The 24,416-nt window shown below is 43.4% G+C and overlaps 2 protein-coding genes across 5 annotated transcripts in view; one reads left to right on the top strand and one right to left on the bottom strand.

Annotated features, from left to right (window-relative positions):
• LOC144477146 (uncharacterized) overlaps positions 1 to 24,416 on the top strand; it is a 330,738-nt gene that overhangs the window by 62,510 nt on the left and 243,812 nt on the right. The gene's annotated exons all lie outside the window — the stretch shown is intronic.
• LOC144476834 (uncharacterized) overlaps positions 1 to 24,416 on the bottom strand; it is an 86,126-nt gene that overhangs the window by 6,305 nt on the left and 55,405 nt on the right. For 3 of the 4 annotated variants that reach the window (XM_078194106.1, XM_078194109.1, XM_078194108.1), the window contains 2 exons: positions 23,877 to 23,954; positions 22,536 to 23,584 (listed from right to left, as the gene is read on the bottom strand). In XM_078194106.1, the coding sequence (XP_078050232.1) occupies positions 23,455 to 23,584; positions 23,877 to 23,954 (208 nt within the window). In that variant the 3' untranslated portion in view covers positions 22,536 to 23,454. Of the gene's footprint in view, positions 1 to 22,535; positions 23,585 to 23,876; positions 23,955 to 24,416 lie in introns of those variants that run through there. The other variant, XM_078194107.1, reaches the window with a different exon arrangement.

Genomic DNA, 24,416 nt, shown 5'->3' with positions numbered 1-24,416 from the left:
AACATGAGTTTCGAGGAGGTATTTTTTGGGAACAACTACGAAAAATTACCTTCTAAAAATTCGGATTTTTGTATCAGTCATAACTATACCAAATCAATTCAATATCAATTATAAATATACCAAAAAGTAGACAGGGTAAAAATGATTTCAAAGTACGCGCTGCCTAGTTTTCACCCTCGCTGCGCAATCGCCGCGCTGAACGTGTCTGCAGCGGTAACAGCGTTTCAAAATGACATGTCACACGGTTAGGGGAAGCCATTTGGCAGTCGCATAGTTCGCGATCATTTAAAAAAGTGGCGTGCAACAGTCGCGGCCGATGGGTTACGGCGAAACCGCAAGGAAAATCGAAACGTCGCGACCAAACACGGTGGTTTGCCTTTCCGACCGCGTATCCGGGCCCGGCCGGCACGGAATATAGAGGCGCAGCGCATTCCACGCTGGTTAATCTGCGCCGTGAAGCGCGCGGGATCCGTGTGCTTCACGGGCGCAGTTGCGGCGCGGCGATCCCATAGGGAGGAGGCTCAACGGGGTTGGTTATTGGGCCGGCCTCGCGTAGCCGGTTTCCAGCGTCAATTTTCTGGAAGCCGCGGCGGCGCCGTTTCAGAAAACGCCGCTCCGCGGAAACGCGACATTTCTCACGGTCGGCCGCCGCGGAACTGGTCCCGCGCATTCCGAGCGCAAAATCCCCCGTGGGAATCGCGCGGATGTACCGGAGCGCGGACGCGCGCCGAATGTTGTACCACCGAATGATAAGCACCGCGTTCCGCGCTACTCGGATTCCACCGACTATCAAAAAGAGGACTGTAAATCTTCGTTTAATCGGCGCTTGTCGCGTTCGTTGTCGTCGTCCGGGATTATCTCGTCAGCGGCGGCGTTCGATGTCCGTCGGACGATTTATAGATCTAGGAACGGTTGCGTACACTTTTGAATTAGGGACCGAGGAGTGGGATCGAGCTGGTTAAAAACTGCTGCGCGAAGCTTTTAAAGCTGTTTAAAGCTATTCAAAATTTGCTGGGACAGCTGATATACTAGTAATAATGGCAATAAATTAAGTTTGACCGAGCTTAAAGTAAAAGCGCTGTTAGTAGGTATGTTTACAATTTTTTTACGTTTAAATTACGTCAGGTAACGAGTTGAACACATTTTAGAAAAAGAAGATAACCTTCTTTGTGATTAAATTAGTCTATATTTATTTCGTGATGTCAGAGGGGTTTGTTAAACTAGACAGAAAATTTCAAACTAGGTAACACATTAAACGAATTAGAAAAATAATTTTCCTACCGTTCTCTACCATAGCCTGCAATGAAAATGAAAAAAAAAAATGTATTTCGTGGACTTTGAAATGCCTTTGAAGTGCTTTGCGCTGTCACAGTGCAAGGCGGGGTTAATCAAAGCGCTAGAAAAACGTCCGCGCGCAGCCATCGTCGATTTCTTGACCACAACCAATCCGATCGGAACAGCAGGTGAACTCATCAGAGGTGAAATTAATGAATCGAGTTCTGTTCCGCGTATTATTAACAGCAGCGGCAATGAGCGAAACCATAGATTTGCATACTACATCTTGGACAGGTTTCAAAGCAATTTGCCGGCTCTTGTCAGCATTGAAAGGCTTATTAAACAGGCCATTAAGCAGCGAGATGCATTATTCAAATTACTCGTCTCACGCGAGTGACACAAACGATCGATCAAGACCGCCGCGTCCCCTCGCGCGGCACCGCCAATTTTTCTTTTTCCGCGTGCGACGACGGCGCGAGAGTGCCGCACGAGTATCGAAGGAGACAGAAAAAAGAATCTGTTCCGGTTTGGCGAACCAGCCGGGACGCTTATCGCTTCGATAGCGGGACGGAAAAGAGCAGCAACAAGCCGCGAGCCGTAGGCTAATGATCGCCGGCCAAGTGACACTTCCTCTACGCCCTCGTCGATTTCTTCGTCCCCGGTATAGGTGCATTCTCTCTCTCTCTCTCTCCTCTCTGATTTTCATTAACCGGTCGACGAATTTTGTTTGTGTGCTTTTGTTACGGTTTTAGAGACATTAATTAACCGAGGAAAATGCCGAAGCAATTTTTCATTTCTTGATACAGTTTGTTTGACGTGCGAAGTGTGTTTTTTTAGCCCACACCAAATTCACTAAAACAATTTAAAAATCGAGCTTACCATATATTAAAATTAACCGGATATTAACGATACGATACGTTGAAAAATTTCTAAAAAAAGATCTGCAACTGGCTGAAGATATTTTTCGGACGCTCGACTAAGATATTGCGACGCGGTTGTGCGTGGCCTGCTATATAAAATCGAATAGGCTCGCGTGCAGCCGCGCTGGAAGTATCGCGCGGTGTTTAAACGATCCTTAAACGCGAATAGCAAATAACGCGGCACCGGTCCCCCGGTGACTTAATCGATTTTATCTCGGACGATCAGCTGTAAGATCACGGCGTGATTCATTGAGACGCGTTCGAGCGGGGCTCGCCGCGGACGACTCTCGGCCGCTGCGATAGCGAGGCGCACGACGCCGCGCCGCTTGTTTCTCGACCAGACATACCGGTTGATCGAGCAACCTTTTTGAAGCGCGAAGCGCAACAAGTTCAACGAAGCGGACGACGGTGCGTGTCGAGACCGGGAGAGGTTCGCGGGCTCTCAGACCGGCGCGCTGGGAAACCGACGTCGCACGCGATTATCGTCGAACACGAGCCGCCGTGCACCGCCGCGATCCTCCCCGAGGAACCTGGGAACGTCGCCGGATTTGAAGCAATTCTTCGCGACCGACGGTGTCGGCGAGCTCCACTGCCAACTCGCGCTGCGAAATATTGTGGAAAATAATTTATACATATTGCTGTTTGCAATATTTTTAGGGTACCTTATAGTGCTTTTAATATAACAGAAGTTCCAAAATTGACTAACTTCGACCGACGATAACTTTATCAAAAATCATTGTAGACGGATGAAAATTGTTTTAAATTAAAGCTTGAAATCTCTACTTTAAGACAGTATTTTTTAGATTTTAGTTTAATTAAAAATTTTTTAAATACGAGGCCATGTTTATCATACTGAAAATTCCATCGCATTCTCACCCCCAAGTTTGACAAAATATCCTGACTCCGGAAAATTTTTTCCAGAAATGCGACTCGGACCGGAATAAAGCCTGTTTCTTCCTCTTTCATTTAAAAAAAGTGCGACTCAGCTGCGATTTTTTCTCGCGAAGTTACAGCGCTCTAAAGTAACCCTTGCAAGAGTGTCCTTCAAAGTTCTGCACCTTCGCCCAAAAAAATCGTAAGTGGGTTTCGAATTTTTTAAATTAAAGAGGGAGGTTTGATCTACGTTACTATGTAAATTCGTAGAAAAATATTCGAGTTTTTAAATATATACTTGAACCAAGACCTTATATTACATTTTAATTACTACCACGCTTTAATTATTACCACGATCGCATCATTAATAATTAATACACGATCCAAACATATTTAACAAATATCCTAGAAAAAGTTGTTGATATTCCATCCATGATTACGGTAAAGTTAGAGTTTGTTGGTCGTGGAGCAAGGAACAGCGCAACACCTCCGTCGAGGCTACCTTATAATAGATGTCGAAACGTCGTCCGTCAGCTTGTCCGAGAGGCCGAAGCCTTCGTGTTCGTAGCAGACGTGCCGGCTGGCCGAGCGCAGCCTGTTCCAAGCGGGAAATGCATCGGAGCTCGACCGGGCCAGACACGGCAGTGTCCGCGCCGCCTATGGACGGCGCGCGGGGGCCTTAGCCGCGTTTCTAGGAGCTGGAAAAGCGATATCGCGGCGTGTCGGGCCGCGCTCAGCCGTGGAACCGTGTGGAACCGAGCGGAATCAGCCTCGGGTTCAGGATGAGAGAGATAGAGATAGAAGAGAGAGGGAAAGAGAGAAAGAGAAGAAAAGAGAGAAAGAAATTCGAAAGAGAAGGAAAGAGAGAAAGAGACAGAGATCGAAAAGAGAAGCAGATAAATAGCGAGAATAAAGCAGAGAGAGGGTCAAATATATAGAAAAAAAAATAGAGAGAACTAAGGAGAAAGAGAGACACTGACATAAAGAGATAAAAACAGAGAGAAATGGAGCAGTATATAGAAAAAAAATATAGAAAACTAAAGAGAAACAGAGAGGCATAGATAAAGAGAAAAAGATCGAAAAGAGAAGGAAATAGCAAAAATGAGGCAAAGTACAGAAAAAAATAGAGAAAGCTAAAGAAAAAGGAAAACAGGAAGACAAAGAGCTGAAGACATGAGGCTAAAGACATAAAGCCAAAAAGAGAGATAGAGTGCGAAATATATAGAAAATAGAGAAAGAGGCAAAGGAAGAGAGAGGAACGAGTAGCGAGCGGATGAGTCACTCGCGCTGCCGATCGCCGGCGCGTCGCAGCTCGCGCTTCGCGGCTTGCAACCGGTGCGCAGCCCCGGTGATAGGTCACCGCACCTTGCCTCTCGATCTTCTTCTCCACTCTTCCCAGACGCTCTCTCCGCCGTTTCTTCCGCCGCGCGGACAAGCTAATTCCACGGCGAATCGCCGCCGCAGATTGACATCCTTTTACGGACGACCACCGTTTCCCCGCATTGTTTCGCTGTTTCCTGTCCGGACTTTGCCCAGCATTATCGTTTCCGGTACTGTCAACCTACCACGCAATCTCGACCACTTAGAACTGATCGTTCCCGAGGTCTTGGAACGTTTGATAAATATTTTTTAATAACAATTGTTACAGAATAGAAAGATAGAATTGGTGGAAATTGGTGAGAATGAAAAGGATTGGATATGACCAACTTTGATTGACCGTAACTAAGAGAGAAATTATTGCAAAAGGGTGATCCTTTTTTTTAATTAAAGCTGGGAGTGTCTAGTTTAATATGTCTTTTTTGGATTTTAGGTTTGAGGCGATTTTGGCGTTGTATTGTTTGATATATAATGTTTAACACAGAAGCGATGTAAAATTCCACTGGTTTTTTGGAAGTTTGACGAACTGCACAGACTCTGATAAATTTTTTTTCAAGATGCGATTTACAGTGGAATAAAGTTCAATCTTTTCTCTTTAATTGAAGCTAAAAGAATCGTCGCCACGATTTTTTCTCGCAAAGTTACAGCGTCTCAAAGTAACCCTTTGACAAGCACTAATTTACTTCGAAAAATGAAAGGGTCGCTTTAAAGTGCCATATCTTCTGAAGAAAAAATCGCAGCAGCGTTTCTTTTTTTTTAAATTAAAGAGGGAAGATCGAACTTTATTTCCCTACAAACCAAATTCCCTAAAAAAATTATGCACAAAGCTGCGATCGCAAATAACCCACACAAAATCAACCAAAATTATCGCGTTTAGAATAAATCCACTCTCGTCCATAAAACAACATCATTATTATAAACCAGGGTTTTAAACAGCGCGAGCAAAACGTGGTAGACGAAAGAGTGTTCTGTAAAAAGATGAAAAAGAGGCGCTGCCAGGTGCCGGCTGGACGTGACGATGATATACGAGCTGGCAGAAGAGGAAGAAACATCGCAAACACCGCGCGAGCGATGGGCTCGGCGTGGAAGAGGCTGCGCCGCGGAAGAAGTTCGAGATAACGGAGCCAAAAGCACGGAGCATCCAGCGAATCTACGAGGGCACGATGGCGTTTTCCACGAGCCCGGAAACTGCTGGCAGAAGTAGGGAGGAGTTCGGCCAGCCCCGGATATCAGGGCCCAACTTCGAGCATTATATTTTACGAGGCTGAAATCCCGGCGTCTTGTAACCTGTCGCTCGGATGGCTCTCCGCGTTGGTTTTTATGGGCGCGAGGGCCCTCGGTCCCGGCTCTTATGAAATATAAAAGCCGCCGTTACCATTGCAGAGCTTTACGGCGCGGCGTTGCTCCGATTCCCGCCGCGGAAACTAGGCTCTCCGCCGCCCGTTCGAAATCGATACTAATACTAAAAGAGCGCGCGCGCCGGCCAGCAGTTGGAGCGCGGTAAAACTTTAATACCGCCACAAATTTTCGCCGCCGCTTTGTCGCTGCTGCGTCTTCGACGATAAATCTAAGCCTGTGGTCATTGATGGCTGGTCTTCTTTACGGTTCAGCCGGTATTCAAATCGGAGAAACTCGGAATAGAGTTTTGTCTGGGTTTTACTGTGCCACGTAACGCTGTGCTTTGCCTATAAATTTCCCTGCGTTTTTCACTTTATTACAGCTTCCCTTCGTTCTGGTAGCTGGAGATATATCTTCTTTTGTTAATTAATAAATATAATAATGTATTAGACGTATTGGTTATATAATTCTTAGTAAATAACGAAATGACAAAATCGTCGATTAATTGACGGCCGGTCGTTATGCGCCGGGGAACAAAACGTCGATTAATCGACGGCCGGTCGGTAAAGTGTTAATAATATTTTATTTTTTTTAATTAAAGCTGGGAATGTCTAGTTTAATGTAGTATTTTCGTATTTCAGGTTCGTTGCGATTTTGTTACTGTAGTGATTAAAATATAATGTCTAATTGAGAGGCGATTTTTATTATATCAAAAATTGCCATTGGTTCTCTATCGCAAGTTTGACGAACTGCACAGACTCTGATAAATTTTTTTTCGAGATGCGATTTACAGCTGAATAAAGTTCAATCTTTTCTCTTTAATTTGAGCTAAAACAATCGTCGCTACGATTTTTTCTCGCAAAGTTACAGCGTCTCAAAGTAACCCGTACACGAGGAGCTCTAACTAAAAAAATGAAAGGTCTTCTTTAAAATGCCATAACTTGGAAAGAAAAAATCGCAGCCGCGTTTCTCTTTTTTTAAATTAAACGAGGAAGATCGAACTTTATTTACCTATAAACAACAATCCCTGAAAAAAATCATGCACGACGCTACGCTCCCAATTATAGCGAAACAAAACTCGAGCCTTCCATTATCTAAATCCAAGAACTTTAATAAATAACAAAAATATATATAATTACCGATATTTATTATTTATTATTTATACCTGATAGTTTTAGAACTTTACCCATCCTATCTCTGAATTCTCTGAACTCGATCGCCGCGCGTCGAGATCTTCAGCGCGATGGGAAGTTGCACAGTTAACCGGTGAACCGGTGCTCGATGCTTGACGTCGGAACGACGGAGTCTATTCCGGAAGTTGGTCGTCGCTGCGGAACCATCGCCAGCGCCCGGGAAGCCTCGTAAAACGCGGCAGCTTGCAATCTCGTAATTGCAAACACGAAAGGACGGACGAAGGTCGCTCGTAAACGACAATGTCTCCCGGGGCTTTGCTGTTGTTTTAACGAGCGAATTGTATATCGTGCTTTTGCGTAAATGCTTAATGCATCCAGCGCGGTTACCACCATAGCCGCGGAGAATTCTGGGGGACCGTGTTGATTTTCCGTGAAAATTATCCTTAGCGAAGCGGAGGATCGATGCGGTATGGCTGGATTAATTATATTGTTGCATCGCGGATGAAGTATTTGTAATAGAAATAATTCTGTTAGAAATAATTAACCTTTCGCACTCGAATTGTGACTCTGGCGCACCATCGCAGTTATTCTATTACGTTACAAAATCATTTTTAAGCAAAACCGATTCTAAGAGTCGCAAGAATTAATTTAAGAAGCGTAAAGCTGCAATTTGTCGCGTAGAATAAAAATACTATAAGCCAGAAATTTTATATCAAATTTCCAGTTAAAATCGTTTCGAGTGCAAAGGGTTAACAACGCAATTTAAACGATCTATTAACTTCGCCAATATCGAGAGTGAAAATAAGATGGCGGGCAAAGATAAAGGAAATCCTCCAGCATTGTCCGAGGCTTCGAAAAGTGGCTTGCATTCAATATAATCGTACCGAGCGCGAATCACTGTTGCCGGAGGCATGCGACGATCGGCGCGGCCCTCCGAGCGCATTCTTAAATCCGCATTCGGAACGGTCAAGGCGTCAACGTGCCGGCGCCATTGACTTTCATTACGGTTCATACGCAGCCCGACCTTTGGCACCTCGAGGCGTTTTCGACCGCAGCCTCCTCGGCGTTGCTCACTTAATGTCGACGACCTCATCACGAAAGTCGCTATTTTCATCTGAACAGTTGAGCCTACTTACGGTGCAAAGTGTCGAAAGAGAGAGACAGGGATTGCTAGAGAGAGAGAGAGGTGAAGAGAGACAGAGAGAGAGAGCAGAGAGAGAAGAGAGTAAGAGAAAAAGAGATGATGAGAGACAGAGAGAGCAGAGAGAAAGAAGGGGGTAAGAGAGAAAGAGAAAAAGAAGAGAGACAGAGAGAGAGAGAGAGAGAGAGAGACAGACAGAGAGGGATGAGAGAAGAGAGAAAGAGAAAAAGAGAGGAAAAGAGAAAGAGAGAGGTCAACGTCTCCCGAGAAATCTTGTTTACGGGTGCGATCTGGTCCGAAAGGATCGCCAGAGTTACAATAAATAAATCGCCGTCGAAATTTATTCACCAATCCACGCCATATCTCTTAATCGATCAGGCTTAATTTTCCATAGTAGCGCCCGTGCACTAGCAACGCGGCTAGGAAAAATTGTTGAAAAGCAGCGGCGGCAGCAGGAGATAGCCGCGTTCAAGTTTCCATTTTTGTCGCTTAATCTCTTCCATTAGCGGTCGCTCGCGCCGTCTGCGTCCCCGTGAATATAAGTTCGCGTGTCGCCAACGATACCGTGCGCGCCTCGGTATTTTCTGCGATGGAAATGTCAGACACCTAGTTTCTCTCGTCTGACCCGGTCCCAAATCCCCGCTATATTCGTCGTCGGCGTTTTCGTGTGCCGCCGAAATGCTCGTCGCCATGCGCGCGACGCGACGCGAGGAGAAAACGCGGTAGCTCCCTCCTCCCGGTTCGCAGCGCGATACTTTCGTGATAGGTGAGAAGTTCGCGCGTCTATTAATGATCCATGCGAAAACGGCGGAACCCCCTTGTATACTATTCGATATGTCAGGGGGTCGACGGGTTATCGGACCGTCCTGCTTTTCTAATAAATCCTGGCCGCGAAATGTGCTGCCGCGAGATCTCGCCCTTCCACCTCCCCCCCGCGAGAGCGCGCATGATTAATCGGGCCGCGACACCGTCGTAATTGCTGCCGGCTGCATTAAACCGAGCGCCAACGGTGCGTGCCGGTTGCATAGCTTGATGCACTTTCACGAGGCATATTTTTCGGCGAGTTGGCGAATTTTATTCCGTGCGATGATCGAGGACGATTTTTCTGGACGAATTTCGTCGAATTTAGATTCGAATTTATTTGGATATTATTCGACCGATTTTATTGATTATCATTCGAATATTATTTCATGAATTGATTCGAGCATTATTCGACAAAATCGTTCGACTATAATCCGAAGAATTTAGTCGAATATAATTTATTCTATTATACTGAATTTTTATTTAAACAAATTCATACGTAATTCTAATAAATTCCTACGCGGCCATATTTTTATCGAATTTGACAAAACTCGGCGCCGTTCTCTACGACGAGCAGCTCCGCCATTAAGCATTAATCACTCGAAGGAGACCCGACTTCTTATCTCCGTTCGATTAATAACAATCGCCGGTTCCTATTGTTCTCTGTTCGAGAGGGGGGAGACTGGCGAGAGGAGGGCAGCGCGAGAAAGTCGATCATGTTCGCGGCAAGAAATTCTCATTTCCGTTCGACGAAGCGTAATAAGCGCGAGTGAGCGAGCGAGCGAGCGAGCAACCCCCCGGGGCGTTAAACCCGAAGATTAGGCAACAAAACAATGAGGAACTCGCGAAGGAGAGATCTCTCGGCTAAACTGCTCGGCGGCGGGTCTAATCGTAAAAAGTTTCCGGGTTGCCGGCTCTACGAGAGCTGGTCGTGCTCTCTCGGATCCTCCTAAGAACGAGAATGAACGGTTGCTTGAGGACAATTTAAATGATCAACCCTTTGCACTCGAATGGTGACTCTGAGACACCACTAAAATCGTTACAGTACGTTTCAAAATAATTTTTATATTATAAAAAGTTAGGTTTAAAAAATTATTAAAGACATAACTGTTGTTGCATGAGTTACAAGATTCAATTTCATATGTATAAAATACATTTTGTCATATAAAATGGAAATGCTATATGGCAGAAGAGTTGTTTTAGAATTACAGTTAAAAGGTGTTCGAGTGCGAAGGGTTAACCCGGCCGATCGTAGGAGATCACGATATCATCAGCCGGCGTATTGCCCCACCGTGCACGATGATTTGTCCGACAAGCACCGTGGGCCGCACCACCGCGAGAGCAAAAACCGTGCACCTCATTCATTATATACGAAAGTTGTTTCCTGGACGTCCAGTGTCTAATGAGTGGCGCGTACGGGTTCATTAGCGGCCCTGCAAAAATCTGACGCGATTACCAGCTGGGCAATCGGGATTCGTTCCGCGATGAGCCACGCTGCTACCTGATTACGTTCGCCGCCGTTCCACGGTCATTATCGAAACAATCAACGGCCGCGTTAAGTCCGAAGGCGAAACGCAAATACACCGTAATTAGGCGGCGGAGTTGCGGAGCAACGACTTATGGCGTTGGGATACCTCTTCAGCGAGCTGTCTGTCACGTGAACCTTCTTTTAAGGTTGTATTAGTTACGTATGGAAATAGAACCGACGTTAGTTTAGTTTCTTTTTTATGCTAGCGTTAGTATTTTATTTATTTATGTTAGTATTTTAAGAGACAAAGTGTACTTGCCAAATTCTGTATTTTGTGAAGAGATATAAGTATTTTTGTTGTATTTGCTATGTTTTAAATATCGATAAAAAATTGATTAAAGGGTGTTGAAGATACTTATTATTGTCTTGATAATATTGTTTAAAAGATTAATTAAAAATATATATATATAACTTATAAATATACTATACCTTATTATATACCTTATATTTCTATATCTTGACTTCCTTCAAGATATATCGTCCTCGTAAATCAGCTGTTTTAAATTGCTTCATTAAACTAAAAAATTAAACAGACATTTATTCTAAATTTTATAAGTATTGTCAACATAAATAACCATGAATTAAAAACTCAGCCACCGGCTATTTTATCCCATTCCATAATCCCAGCTAGAACCATTAAAAAACAAACCCGAATAAAAGGAATTTATAAATTGATTCAACACAACAAATACCTCCGGACCCTCCGAAATAATAAAAGTCAATTTTCCGAAGATCATCGAGGGTCTCCTTTTCCTGCTGTTACTTCACAGGCGGGCCGCTGATGGCTTAATCTGTTCGCGCCTCGTTCCCTCTCGCGTTCCGTTTCCCGGCGTTTATTTATGCTTCATCCGCCACGCGAGCCTCGAATTTTCGTGGAAATCGCCGGCGGAAAGTCGCGGACCCGCGAAAGTCTCCTCTTTGGACGCGTAAATCGCGTGCGCTGCCGCAATGATTTCCGTCGGAGTCTGCCCGCCGACTGCGGCCTATTCTCCGCCTTCTCTCGTTAGGCCTCTCTCGTCCACGCTTTATATTATCGAGCTAATCGCCTCGCCGCTTCTCCGCTCTCTCTCTCTCTCTCTCTTTCTCGAGGACGTCTAAACTCGCGGGGATCTTTACCGGTTGTTTCTGCCTGTACGTTTTACGACGCCGTTCGCCGCTCTCTCTCTCTTTCTCTCGTCCCTCGAGAGCCGCCGCCGCTTCCGTGTACATAATGCAACCTGGATGCGCCGGCTAATGTAAATTAAGCCGTGCATGCATATTAACTACGTGTTGTTCGCCGCGTAACGGATGCGCCGCGATTTAATCGGAGTGTAACACATTTGGGAAAGGACTCTGCCGTCTACGCTGCGAAATGGCTCGATGGAGGAGGACGAGGCTCTTCGCGAAATTTAACTCGTCTTGTGGTGAAATCGAGGGTGGGAGAAAAAATGAATTTTTCGAAGTAATTATGAGATAACTTATCCTATTTGCTTGCTGTTATTAAGGTTACCGTGGAGGTTTAGTTTCACTTTGTATTTTAAAAATACTAGATAAAAAAAGAAAAAAGAAAATATCATTTTTAGAATTATCAATTTTTACTCGGCTTCAAACAAACGACCTAAAAACAAACAATTCTAGAAAAATAATTTACACACTCCTATACTGCAATAAAATATATAATAATACAATAAAAACGATCCCCCTTTCTCCGTTAATAAATTCATCTCGCATTGCTACATCAAAGCAACAGCGAACATTTTTCGGAACGATAATCGCTCGCAACGGAGAGCGGGCGTTTCGGTCGCGTTGAATTATTCTCAGCGGAGATGGTTATTCGACGGGACGCGCGGCGTCGCGACGCGTTCCCGCCGCCGATGTTTGAGCAACGCTAACGAGCCGAGGCGTCGCGGCGCGTTCCCGCGAGTCGAGTTCCTCCCGATCCGTGGATCGCGACCGTGGAAAATCCTTTCGCGGCCGCCTCGCGCCTCCGCTGGAAAATGGCAATTTTCCTCCTCGGCTTTTGATGTCGCAAGATTAATCGTAACGAAAAATTAACAACGCCTTCGTTTCGCCAGCGGCACCGTCCCTACGCACACGTTATTAGCCGGGGACCGCTTTGTGTGTTTATACCGCGCAGAGGCGTTCGGGGAATTGTGTAATGAATTTAAGAGAGGGCGCCGTGTATGCGCTTCAAGGGGCACGGAAATAAATTCGTTCGCTGTTGGCGGATTGCGGAAGTTTGCCAAACTTGGACGATTCGATATTTTCGGTGGAAATTGTTCTATTGTAGTTGGATAGTTATTTCTTTTGGCGATGATCATTGGCGCGGGGAATAAATAAAATCTGTTGTTGCAGGAGAGAATGTGGAAAGAAGTTCTTCTCTATTATTTCAACTTTTTGAAGTTGAAATAATAAAAGAAGAAAATTGAATATCTATAGAAGAATTTCTGTATAATAACAATAAATATCAAATCTCTAAATATGTGTAATAATATTAGTAAAAAATATTTGTATAATATGTAATATTAAGAAACATGTACAAAGTATAATATTAAGAAGTATACATGGAATTCGCAATTTAAATATATAAAATATACAATGCTATATGCAAAGTGCTATAACGTAGCGTTCCGATCGGCGCTTAAAGGGTTAATAGAAAGAGCCGCGCGCGGCGGTAAACAATCCCCGGGGCTTATCTGTCGCCCGGATTAAACTTCCAAGGACCGGCGGATTTCGTTCCAAAACGGTGCTCGTAAAAACTGTGTCCCGGAATATTAAAGTCCCCGGTGCCGTAAGCAAGGAGGTGGATGGAGGAGGAGGAGGAGGGAGGAGGAGGATGGAACACAGTTGGCAGTGGTTGCCGCGCAGGCCGAGGCGCATTTAAACTGAAATTAAATCGTTTGCTTACTACTTGGCACACGGTCGGCGGCAACTAATTTCGACCACCACCACCACCACCACCGACGCAAGGTAATTCTTCCACACATTTTTCACGATTATCCTTCCGGTAAAAGGCCGGGCCGTTTTTCACCGGCCGGAAGCAATTAGCTCCGAACGCTTCGAAAACTGGGTCGGCATCTCTCTCTCTCTCTCTCTCTCTTCTTGAGTAATATATTTTAATCACCCCGAGAGGCTAACTAACACGCTCCGCGCGCTCGAATGTGTTTAGTCCTGGAACGAAGTGGTTTAGCGAACGAGTGATCGTAATTAGGAAACTTTTGCTGTACGGTTATTAACCCTTTGCACATCACATAAAATGATAATAAATATAAAATTGTAATAATAATTATTATAATAAATATACTGACGATACAGTAATAATTATAATATTGTATTAATAATACGATAATAATTTCGTGGTGCTGGGGTGAAAAATCGTGGAACGAAAAACGCGACCGGTTAAATCGAACGTCCGCGTCTCGGATTACGGTTCGATCCCGGCGATTTTGCCGGGAAATCGCGCGGAAACGGTAGTTCGGCCTCTGACACCCGAGAGGTTCATATCGCTGTTCGGTAGCCCTCCCTCCCGACGCGACGCGACACGAACCACGAACGATAGGATTGAGCGATTAGGGGGAATCCAACGGTTCACAGATACCTATCGCATCTACACGGTCCGACGAAGTTCGATGCTGAACAGCGATATCGCGCGCGCCGGGCTCAATGAAAGCATCCCCGACGATGCCGTTGCTGCTCTCGGCCGGAGAACCGTCCAATTTAGCCCTCTCGTTAGGCGGCACCAGCCATAAACGCTCGCTCGCAGCGCAGCGCGATCGACTACCGTTGAAGGAGGTCCGACGCGGAAAGTTTCGGTTTACCTCGAAATTCGGGCCACGTTCAACGACCTAGACGTGCATCAGATTTGTTTGGAACAGCGCTCTCGGTCTATCGGAACATCTACGGACGGATCTAACCCCTTCTCTATGAGGAATACCTGCGACATAACCTGACAGTGGATAGGGGAGGTTTCTATCCCTTGGACATATCAAAAGTCATAGACAAGTGTATTAATTGATTCATTAATTGTGGTTGTTTGGAATTGATTATAAAATTGATTATAAAATTGGATAATAGTATAATTTTACAATAATTAAATTTTCTAAATAATTCTTTTTATTAATTGGCTGGATATTGTTCTTGCAAGTGGACAGCGGATTTTGAGGATTTATCGATGAAACGAGTAGGCTAAAAAATGTAAGATATTAAATATTGCATTAATTTGAAGTCGATTGGGTGATTCAGATATTTTGATTAATAATGCTATATTGAACTAATTTTATATTAATAATAGTATATTAACTATTGTTTCTACATTGATCTTCTGTTCATACATTGATCTTCTGTTCGTACATTGATCTCTTCGTTCATCGATCCCCGTCCACGAATTCGCCTCCATTCGCAATTTATCTTTCCGCGCGCATTTATCTCGATCCGCGAGTTCGATCTTTATTCATGCGAGCGAGCTCGCGCCTCTATTCATGCATTTATCTTTATTCATACGTTTAAAAATGCATGTAAACGGTTTCGGGTACCCGGTTGGACCGCCTTCGGCGGGCCGGGGTCCTCGAATGATAAAGTGGTCGCGGTGGGCATGAAATGTTTGATCATCGATAGCGATCTATATTGATCGCGAGCGGCTTTGGGAACGGGTTGCACGCTGCGACCTGAAATCAATAGCATTCCGTGGGGCTCCCTTGTAACAAAGTCGAAAAGGATGAAAGGATGAAAGGATGGAAGGATGGAAGCTTCGCGTCTCTGCCTCGCGTCTCTGCCTCGCGTCGCCTCGCGTCTCTGCCTCGAAGGAATCCACGGCGATGCGCTAGCCGACGCGGAGCCATCAGATATCACCTGGCCGTGTCGCGATGACGCAACCCCTATCTCAGCCGTGATCGCGCCACGAAATAATGCGTTCGAAGACACCGGGTGAGTCACGTCGCGCCGGAGAAAAATGCACCGGCGACAGAGCGCGTCTTCTCCTCGCTGCGTGCCGCGATTCACTCGAATATTTCTGGGCCCTCTCCTCCCACCCCCTATACGAGTCGTCGCAACAAAAGGAAGAAATTTATGACAGCCTTTTAACGGCCCTCGACTTCTTTTCCACGAACCCCTTTCGGACACGCTCGCCCCGCGCATTTGCATGCTCGTCGAATAAAGTAGCATCGGAGAGACGACGATTTCTTTGGGAAATTCTATTATTCGATAACGTTCACTATTTCTCTTGTATTCTTTTTCTTTTTTACTGTATTTAACCCTTTGCTGTAAAATTGTTCTGTAGCAATTGTTCCGTATATACAGTAATATGTATACTAGAGGTATAATGATTAATATAAAAAGATAAATGTAATAAGAATAGATTAGGGAATATAGGAAATATAGGAAATAAAATTATTAAAATTATTCCACCCCTTCGGCTTCCATTTATCACGTACCGCAATAATAAATGAAACAACGATAAAATAAATACAGTAATAATAGTAACAATAATATTAATAAATATAATAGTAAAATAACTAAATAATGTCGAACGAATGCGAAAATTTACGGAATAATAAACCGCAGCAGAAACGAAGAAAGAAGAGATTCCGTGGACGGTGTTCCGCGGCAGCGACAATGCACCGATAACAATTTCACGTTATTAATCGCGCGGTATCGGGGGCCCACGGCGGGGCCCGTGGGCCGTAGCTCATGCGACCGCGCCGCGTCGGTAAATATCCTTCGGATGTTTATAAGGGAACTCCTTTATAAATTCCGTGCGGCTCCCTTATAAATTGGCCGGTGTCCGATGCGGACGGTTGTTCCGGGGGCATTTCCCATTCTTTCTCGCGGCGGGCGTAAATATTTACAGGAATTGTCCTGCGATAAAAAAGACTCGGGCATGGAGAGAGGGAGGGAGGGAGAGGGCAATGGACAGGGGTCAACCGGAGTAACGATTCCGACCGATCGTACATCAGCGGCGCAAGAAACGTTTTTCGGCGGCCGACCTCGAAAACCGAGGTCAGAGTTGGACCACACGCGTGGCACGTACCTGATCCTTTTTTACCTGGGAGAATCTCAAGAGTCCTGCCAGTTGTTATGCACCGACTTGATCTTTCATCTTTTGTCCCGTTTGATCGGTTATTTTTTTTTTTATTTCGAGCTTGAAGGCTTTTTGAACAATTAAGGAATCGACTGATTCTGTGAAATCTGTTTTCTTAATATTTTTGTCATGGCTACCATTTAAGACAAGAGAATCGAAAAAAGTCTTTTTCCATCTAAATCATTCGTACCGTAGCTTTTTAATCCGCGAACACGCGAGGACAATTTGAAAATCCAGAAAAACGTTCCCGGCTAATTACCGCGTCCATTTCGTCGTCGACCCATCGCATTTCCCATTCCCATGCGCCAGCCATACACGCCTCATTGTCCTATTGCGGCCATAAGCCATCTACTTGGAAGTCGTTAATACAACGCGGTGTTTTATTGCTCGACGACGACGACGACGACGACTGTAATGTTGAACGTCGCGTAGCAAAAGGCGCGCGATACGCGCCCGGTTCGACCAGGCTTTGATAAATGCTCGCCGGCCTCGGTACACGCGCGCGCGTCTCGGAAATTATTGGATTTTCGGTATGAACCGGCGACGCGTCACAATACCCCATAATCGCGCGCCGTCCACCATGGTCGAAGCTTTCGCGAATGACCGGCGGTGCGGTGTTGCACGGTCGACCGCGCGTTTTCGACCGTAAATCTCTCTCGAAGGATAGAAGTTATTCATCTGCCATCGGCCGGAAGAAGGATCGTATTATTTGCATCTTATTCGAATTATTCATCGGCGATGCCTTAACCCTTTCGGTGCCAGGCACACACTGTACGCTGCGGTAACTCACTGTGCGCCGAAAATTCGCGCATAATCGATTCTTCCTTGTATGAAGATATTTCGAAATAGAAGTATATATTATATATAAATTAATTTAAAATTATATATATAATTTTAATTAAAAATATCTTAATTTAAGATATTTTATAATCTTAATTTAAAATATATATATATATATGAAGGTATAGTTACGCTCTTTGTAAATAAATGGTCGTTCCTCCAGGGCGTATACATGCGCTGGTCGGAGCGAAAGGGTTAACTAACGCAGCGTATTTGCAGTTCGACCAGCCGCGAAGTAAATGAAAGCGTAATTTCTCTGTTAAACGGAACGTAATCGTTGGAATTCTCACGTGCGGTTACAGTGGACGCAATTGATTATCGTTACAGTCGAACGACTCGCATCTTTACGATCACGGTGATTGCATATGCCCGGAGTTCAGTTGCACGGTGCTTTGCAAACTTTGACGTCGATTGTGTATTACGTGCCGCGTTGCATCCGCTGCCTGCACGCGTCGTTGATTCACGCGTTGCCGATTTCACTTGTATATATAGGCTGTTGAACTGTATGCATTCTTAGCGGCCATACTAAATGATTTATGGAAATTTCATTGCTTTGTTTATTTTTGAACAATTAGAAATACTGTTGGAAAAATTATCGCGTTGGAATATTTGATTGAAAGTGGGCGAACTTTGACAGTCGATAACTTTGTGATAAATCATTGGAGGTGGATGACTATTTTTTTATATTAAAGCTTGAAGTGTCTACTTTAAAACGGTATAGCTGGTTTTTAAATTTGATATAATCGTAGTAATGTAACCGTTTAAATAAGAAGCCATGTTTGTCACACTAAAATCTGCTCGATTTTCGTACCAAGTTTGAAAAAATGCACAGACTCGGTAAAATTTTTTTTAGCGATGCCATTTACGGTAAAATAAAGTTCAATCCTTCCTCTTTAATTTAAAAAAAAGCGACCCTAGCTGCGATTTTTTTTCGCAAAGTTACAGCACTTCAAAGCAAGCCTTAAAGAAGCTGTAATCTCAGGTCACGAATGCTTGTTATTACTAAAATTATTATTAAAATTGTTTCATAGATCTCAAGATAAAAATTAATTATTCAGTTTACCAGCCAACTCTTTATACTAACATAGAAAAATGTCATTTAGTTTATTAGCGATATCGTCGTTTGAATATTGTTATTCAATACCGGTGCATTGTTCCGCTAAATCGCAACGCGAAATTAATTAACGCCATCAATACACCGACGTGTAAACAATTAATTCTTGCGCGTCGTTCGACAGCTCATTGCATTAATATTTGCCGAACAAACGCAGATACCCGGCAGGTTTCATAGAAACGGGGCGAAGTTGCGAATTTCATACGGCGCCCGTTCCAAAGCGGCTGGTTTTCTTTAGTGGGTCACAGTGAACCTTGGATACGGAACGGGTTAACACGCGACTCCGCGGTATGTATAATTAAACGAGACCTTTAGCGAAAAATTAATTGGAGAGAAGGAACACAACCGGCAATTTACCGACGTATTTATACGGCTGTCCAATGAAAATTTACTAGCGAACGGATCGCAATTATTGAGCTTTTGACATTGCAACATGTTTATTCCAATGCACTTAGAATTTCGGTTAATTATATCGCGTTCGGGGAAATTGTATATGCAGCATTGTTGCGTGAATTTTCCAAGCAATTATTTTCGACGATCGATAGCGCTTTTGTTAATGTTGACGACAAAACGGCGGCCGCGAACGAATATGGTTTACGGAAGAAATTCGAGTCTATATTAACTAATTCACAGAATTAATTTCGCAATAACTATAGCAAAGGACAGAATTTTCATTAAAAATTACTAAAAACCTACTGAAATAATAAAATTACGAAGAAACAATTTAATAAAACTATAAACCTTTAAAAGGTATCTATGGACAGCAAAGATCCTCTTAAATAACAATTCCGTCATTCGTCGCTTATAATAAATACGATCTGCAATTTTTGTAACGAAACAGCGCAGACTGAATTAGCATAAAACAAGATGCTCGCGAAACAGCTAGCTAAACTAAGAAAACAGTATGAAAACACGAAGGAGGCGCGCCGCCAGGCTTCAATGGTCCAGAGTGGTATCGATCTCACCGCCGGATGCGCCGTATTTCACCTGTATTTTTCTATCAGTCGGCTGGCCTATATTCCCGGGCGAGCGCGGTCTATACAACCCGCTTTCATAATCCAGCGTATTCGCCGCATACTTGAGCGGGCCGGCGGCGCGGAAAAATAGAAAATAATTTATAGCTCGCGACTTTAAATCGGCCGGCATTGTGAAACGGGTATATCTCGCGAGAGACGTGTATCGCGTCTCCTTCGAAATGCATTTCTATGGACGATAAATAAAACGCGCCGGGGTACCGTTCGACATTCGTCATCGCCCGTTAACGGGCCGCGCTATTGAAACCGTATGCTAATTGGAGATTCGATGGAACTGTTCTGAATTATCAGAGCAACGAGTCTACGAGGCTCGTTTCCGATCGATTCGCGGAATAACTTAATAAATACTTCGCCGAGTGGTATCGACGCATAACCACGAGCGTGGAATAATCGACGATTTTAGCAGGATTAGTATAGGAAATTGCATTTAATGAATTCCAATACAGGAATTCACTTATCAATATTAAATTGTAATTACTCCCAACTTCACGCCGTTAGAAATTATTAATTTCGCGAGAAGAAGGGATTGAGCACTATGATTCCGTTTTGCTATGTTATCTTCCTCTATTTAGTGCGTTTACTATCTAGTGCATCTGCTATCTAGTGCACACTATAGCAAAGATTTTCATCGAGTATACTCTCGAGATTATTTTACGATTATTTCGAGATTAATAATTACTGCATCTACTATCTAGTGCATCCACCATCTTGTGCACACTATATCAAGGATTTTCATCGAGTATACTCTCGAGATTATAGCGTGGAAAGAATGTATAGGGCACCGTAATAGTTTCTAGACGACGCGGGCCGACGTTCGTCGAGCTACTATGGAAATTTAGGAAGCCGATCCGTGTCCTTGGGCCGGCGATGTTACGCCGATCGAATTTCCTAGACCCAATCTATTCCAGCCCCGTGGATCCTAACCGGTCCCGTGGGACCACAACCGAATCTGTTTTTTATTATGGGGTAATAAAATACGCTCGTCGCGTTTCTTGAAAGACCGGGATCGTCGATAAAATCAGCGGAAATATTTGTCGTGTTTTCATGCTGTCTGTGGTGGCTGTAGAATTTTTTTAGTTAATGATGTTTATGGGATAATATAGTTCGATTCTTCCTCTTTAATTTAAAAAAAGAGACAGGTAGCTGCGATTTTTTTTAGCGAAGTTATAGCAGATTCAAGGAACCCTTGCGGTTCAAGCTTCGAATTTTATGGGAAATGTGCAAGGGTTAGTTTAAAGTGGTGTAACTTTGTGAAAAAAAATCGTAATCGAGTTTCGTTTTTTGGGAATTAAAGGGGGAGGATTGGAGTTTATTTTGGTGGAAACGGCGACTTTGAAAAAAATTTTAGGAGGTCTGGGTATTTTGTCAAATTTAGCGATATTTAGTGTGGTTGATATGGTGGTATATTTAAATGATTACGATGGGGTGGGTGCATTAAATTTCTAATTCAGAAATGTTATGTTAAAGTAGAGATTTCAAGCTTTAATTTGAAATAATTGTCATCGTTCTACGACGATTTTTAAATTAATGCTCGAAATCTCTAGTTTAAGATAATAAAACAACCCTTCAAATGTGAGTCTACATTTAGCCCCTTAAAAATCGCCAAGTTCGACGAAACGCACAGACGTTGTAAAATTTTTTTCAGACCTGCCATTCACTATGAAATAAAGTCTATTCTTTCCCCTTTAATTTAAAAAAAAAGAAATTCGGCTGCGATTTTTTTTACCCAAGTTACAGTACTTTCCACCAACCCTCCCATTCGCAGCAGGAAGAAAAACACCCCCGATGCAAGGGTAACTTTAAAATGCCATAACTCCGCGAAAAAAAATCGCAGCTACGTGAACCTTTTTTTAAATTAAAAAGCACAAATCGAACTTTATTCTCCCGCAAACCGCATCTCAAAAAAAAATTTTACCCAGCCTGTGCATTCCATCAAAGTTACCAATATTCGACAAACATATCTTCGCGTTCAAAGCATTGCAATAACGAAAGTGAATGAAACTAAAAACCCAAAAACATTATCTTAAAGCATAGACTTCGATTAACAATTCAAGTAAAAGCAATCACGAAAATTCTTCAATATTTCTATTTTTCTCAAAGAATATACTTCGTTAATATATTAATATAAAAAATATATTTCGTTCTATTCAAAAACGAGTTGAACAATTTCGTTGTTTCTTTCAGTGTCGAAAATATTGCAGCGAGCACTGCGCCGTGCAGATTACTTTTTAATCGCGAAAGCCCTCGTTTGTCCATCGATCAGACTGCCGACAGGGCTAATTGAATGTTCATTCCGCGTCGCAGCGGGGGAGGACAGCGCCGCGGGCGAGCGCGTCGCAAATCCGTCGAGCGGATTCGACGCGTTTCAGTGGCACACTTCGGTCGCGTCGTCGTGCACGCGCGGTCCACAATTCGCTGATAAGCGTCATAAAAGGTCTGTCTAAAAAATAGAGAGAAAGAGAGAGAGAGAGAGAGAGGGAGAGAGAGGGATTTGTCAAGCACGCCAATGAATTTATTGTTGCCAGAGAACGCGAGTCGCGAGCAACGCGGATAAGATAACGCGACGATCGCTTTGTCCGCCGTTCGCCAAAGAATTCGCTAAAAAAACCTAACAAAAGTGATCAGCGGAAAGGTTTCGAGTGACAGGAGCGATCTCCGCTCCCGTTTCCGCCGCGGACCTGACTCCGTGAATGCGGCATCGCTTTTCAACGGGAACCGCCGCGGATGAGCGTTTTGTTTCGTGCCGCGTGTTTCGCGAATGAAAGGGTTTATCGCTGCCTCGCGGAGTGTCTTTCGTCGGCGAAACGCCATTGTCTCCGTCGAACTCGCAAGCGATTCGTCGTTGCCCTCTGTTCCAATTGGCTTTCGTTGAATTACTGTAATTGTTTTATCATTTATGCTTCCTTTTTTTAAAGCATTGGAATATGTTGAAGTTTTATAATATTAGATGTTTATAAATTAGGTATAGTAGTTTATCTGGTCAGTGTTTGTAAAATGAGATATTTGGGTAAATAATAATAATAGTATTTTTAATTATATATAAAATAGTAATCATGGAGATATCGGTTATGTCAAGCTTAAAATAAAAACTTTGTAGAGATGAGGTTCGTATATTATTATTATATAAGATTAATTTTTTAATTTAACATATTCCTATTAAATTCATTCGCGATTTAATTTTCAATATTTTATAACATTGTTGCGAGTAACAATGTTTGCAGGATTTCCCGTGACAAGCATCGCCAAGCAAAGCTCGTTTTTTGTCATGGAAATTGATGAAAGGTGTAAGAAGATTGATGGCGGGTAGCTTTCGGAGGGGCTGATTCCACTCCCCTTGATCGATGGACATGCACAACAACACGTGTCGCGTGTAATTGTTTCCACTACTGGAGATTAATGCGCGCTTTCAATCTTTCTTCACTCTCCCCCGTGTTACAACTTAACCGTGGAATAACAATAAATTGACAATGCGTCGCTTTATGCAGTGCTTTAACACTGAATTTACCGTGTTCTAGAATTTGTTGCATCACTTTATTTTGCGAAAGGGGCGACGGGAGAGTATTATCTGCGATTTTTAACGAATGTTGTTGCAATTTTTTAAGGATTATGTCATGTATTTTTAATTTATGTATTACAGTATATTATATTATATTTATACGTATTATCAAGTCAAACGTCGCCTATAACAAAATTCAATAAACTCTGATTCGATTCAACAAATTTCTGCAGCATATTTTCCCTTATCCGTGAAAGCGCCGTTCTCGCGAGGATAAATTTAGCAAATATTTAGCCAGCGATAACGATAAAACGATTGATTTTCGGACAAAAAGCGTCGCGCTCGCTTATCGTCGACCGATAAGGAATCGAGCGGACGGAAATACGGCTTCGACGCCGGCGTTCGCGCTCGTAAAATCGCGAATGTTCAGCGTCGTCGATTCGCGCCGAAGCGCAGAGAGAGAACGTGCTCGAAGCGCGCGATTCTTACGAGCACGCCGAACTGGATTATCGGCGCCGCGTTTACCGAATCACGAGGCCATCGAACGGCGACCGGCGGCGGCAGCCCGACACGCGATTTTACTGCCGATGAAAAACCGTCGCCGGGCTTGGTTTATCGCCGGTGGATAGATTGTAACGTCCACTCGCGCCTTGTTCGACCTGGAAAACATTGTGTCTTTTTAATAACAGGATATGGACCTATTTATGGCACATTATTTAGAAGAATTTTAGTAGAAAGTAATATTTGCCCTATGTGCCAAGATAGTGAAGAATCTGTAGACCACATACTTTACGATTGTCGAGAATATGAGGAATTTCGGTATGACGAGTTAATTAGAATTACAAATAATAGGGAAGATAAACAACAACTTATATTTTCGAAAGAACTATTCACTAAATTACTAAATTTACATCTTATGCTAAAAAATTTTTTGAAAAAAGTACAATTTACCTGGAGAGTAGATAACAGGTCCGCCTCCACGTGGCAGGGACGGGCAACGTCAAATCGTTGATTTGGCGGCTAAGAGACCTGAAAATAAATAAAATAAAATTACAAAAAAATATGTAAAGAATTGAAAAATCTAGTAAAAAGTTTAAAATAGTTTTTTTTTTTTAATAAATAAATGACACGAATTACTCAAAGAATATTTGGAACAAAGGGAGAATTGACCCAATATAAAAAATTTACAATAGAAATTTAAATAATATGATGAGACAATAGGTAGCAATGAGCTAGAGCTCGAGCTACAATAGTAAGAGTAATTAAAACAAAAAAACAAAACAAAAAAACTCGCGCCTTGTTCGTCGGTTCGTCGCTCGGACTCGCGCGGGTTTGTCGATCGCGCGAACTGTTTCGCGGCAGCGCGCGCGCTCTTCTTGGAATACAACTGTAAAACCACCGCGAAACGCGAACTTCTCGAGCTGAGCGCGATGCAAATAATCTTCGCGGTCGACGTTGTTATCGCGGCCGAGATGGTCACGTGAAAAACTG

This window comes from Augochlora pura, chromosome 11, assembly GCF_028453695.1.
Source record: "Augochlora pura isolate Apur16 chromosome 11, APUR_v2.2.1, whole genome shotgun sequence".
NCBI lineage: Eukaryota > Metazoa > Arthropoda > Insecta > Hymenoptera > Halictidae > Augochlora > Augochlora pura.
Note: the sequence above shows the minus strand (reverse complement) of the source record. Positions and strands in the feature narration are given on the sequence as shown.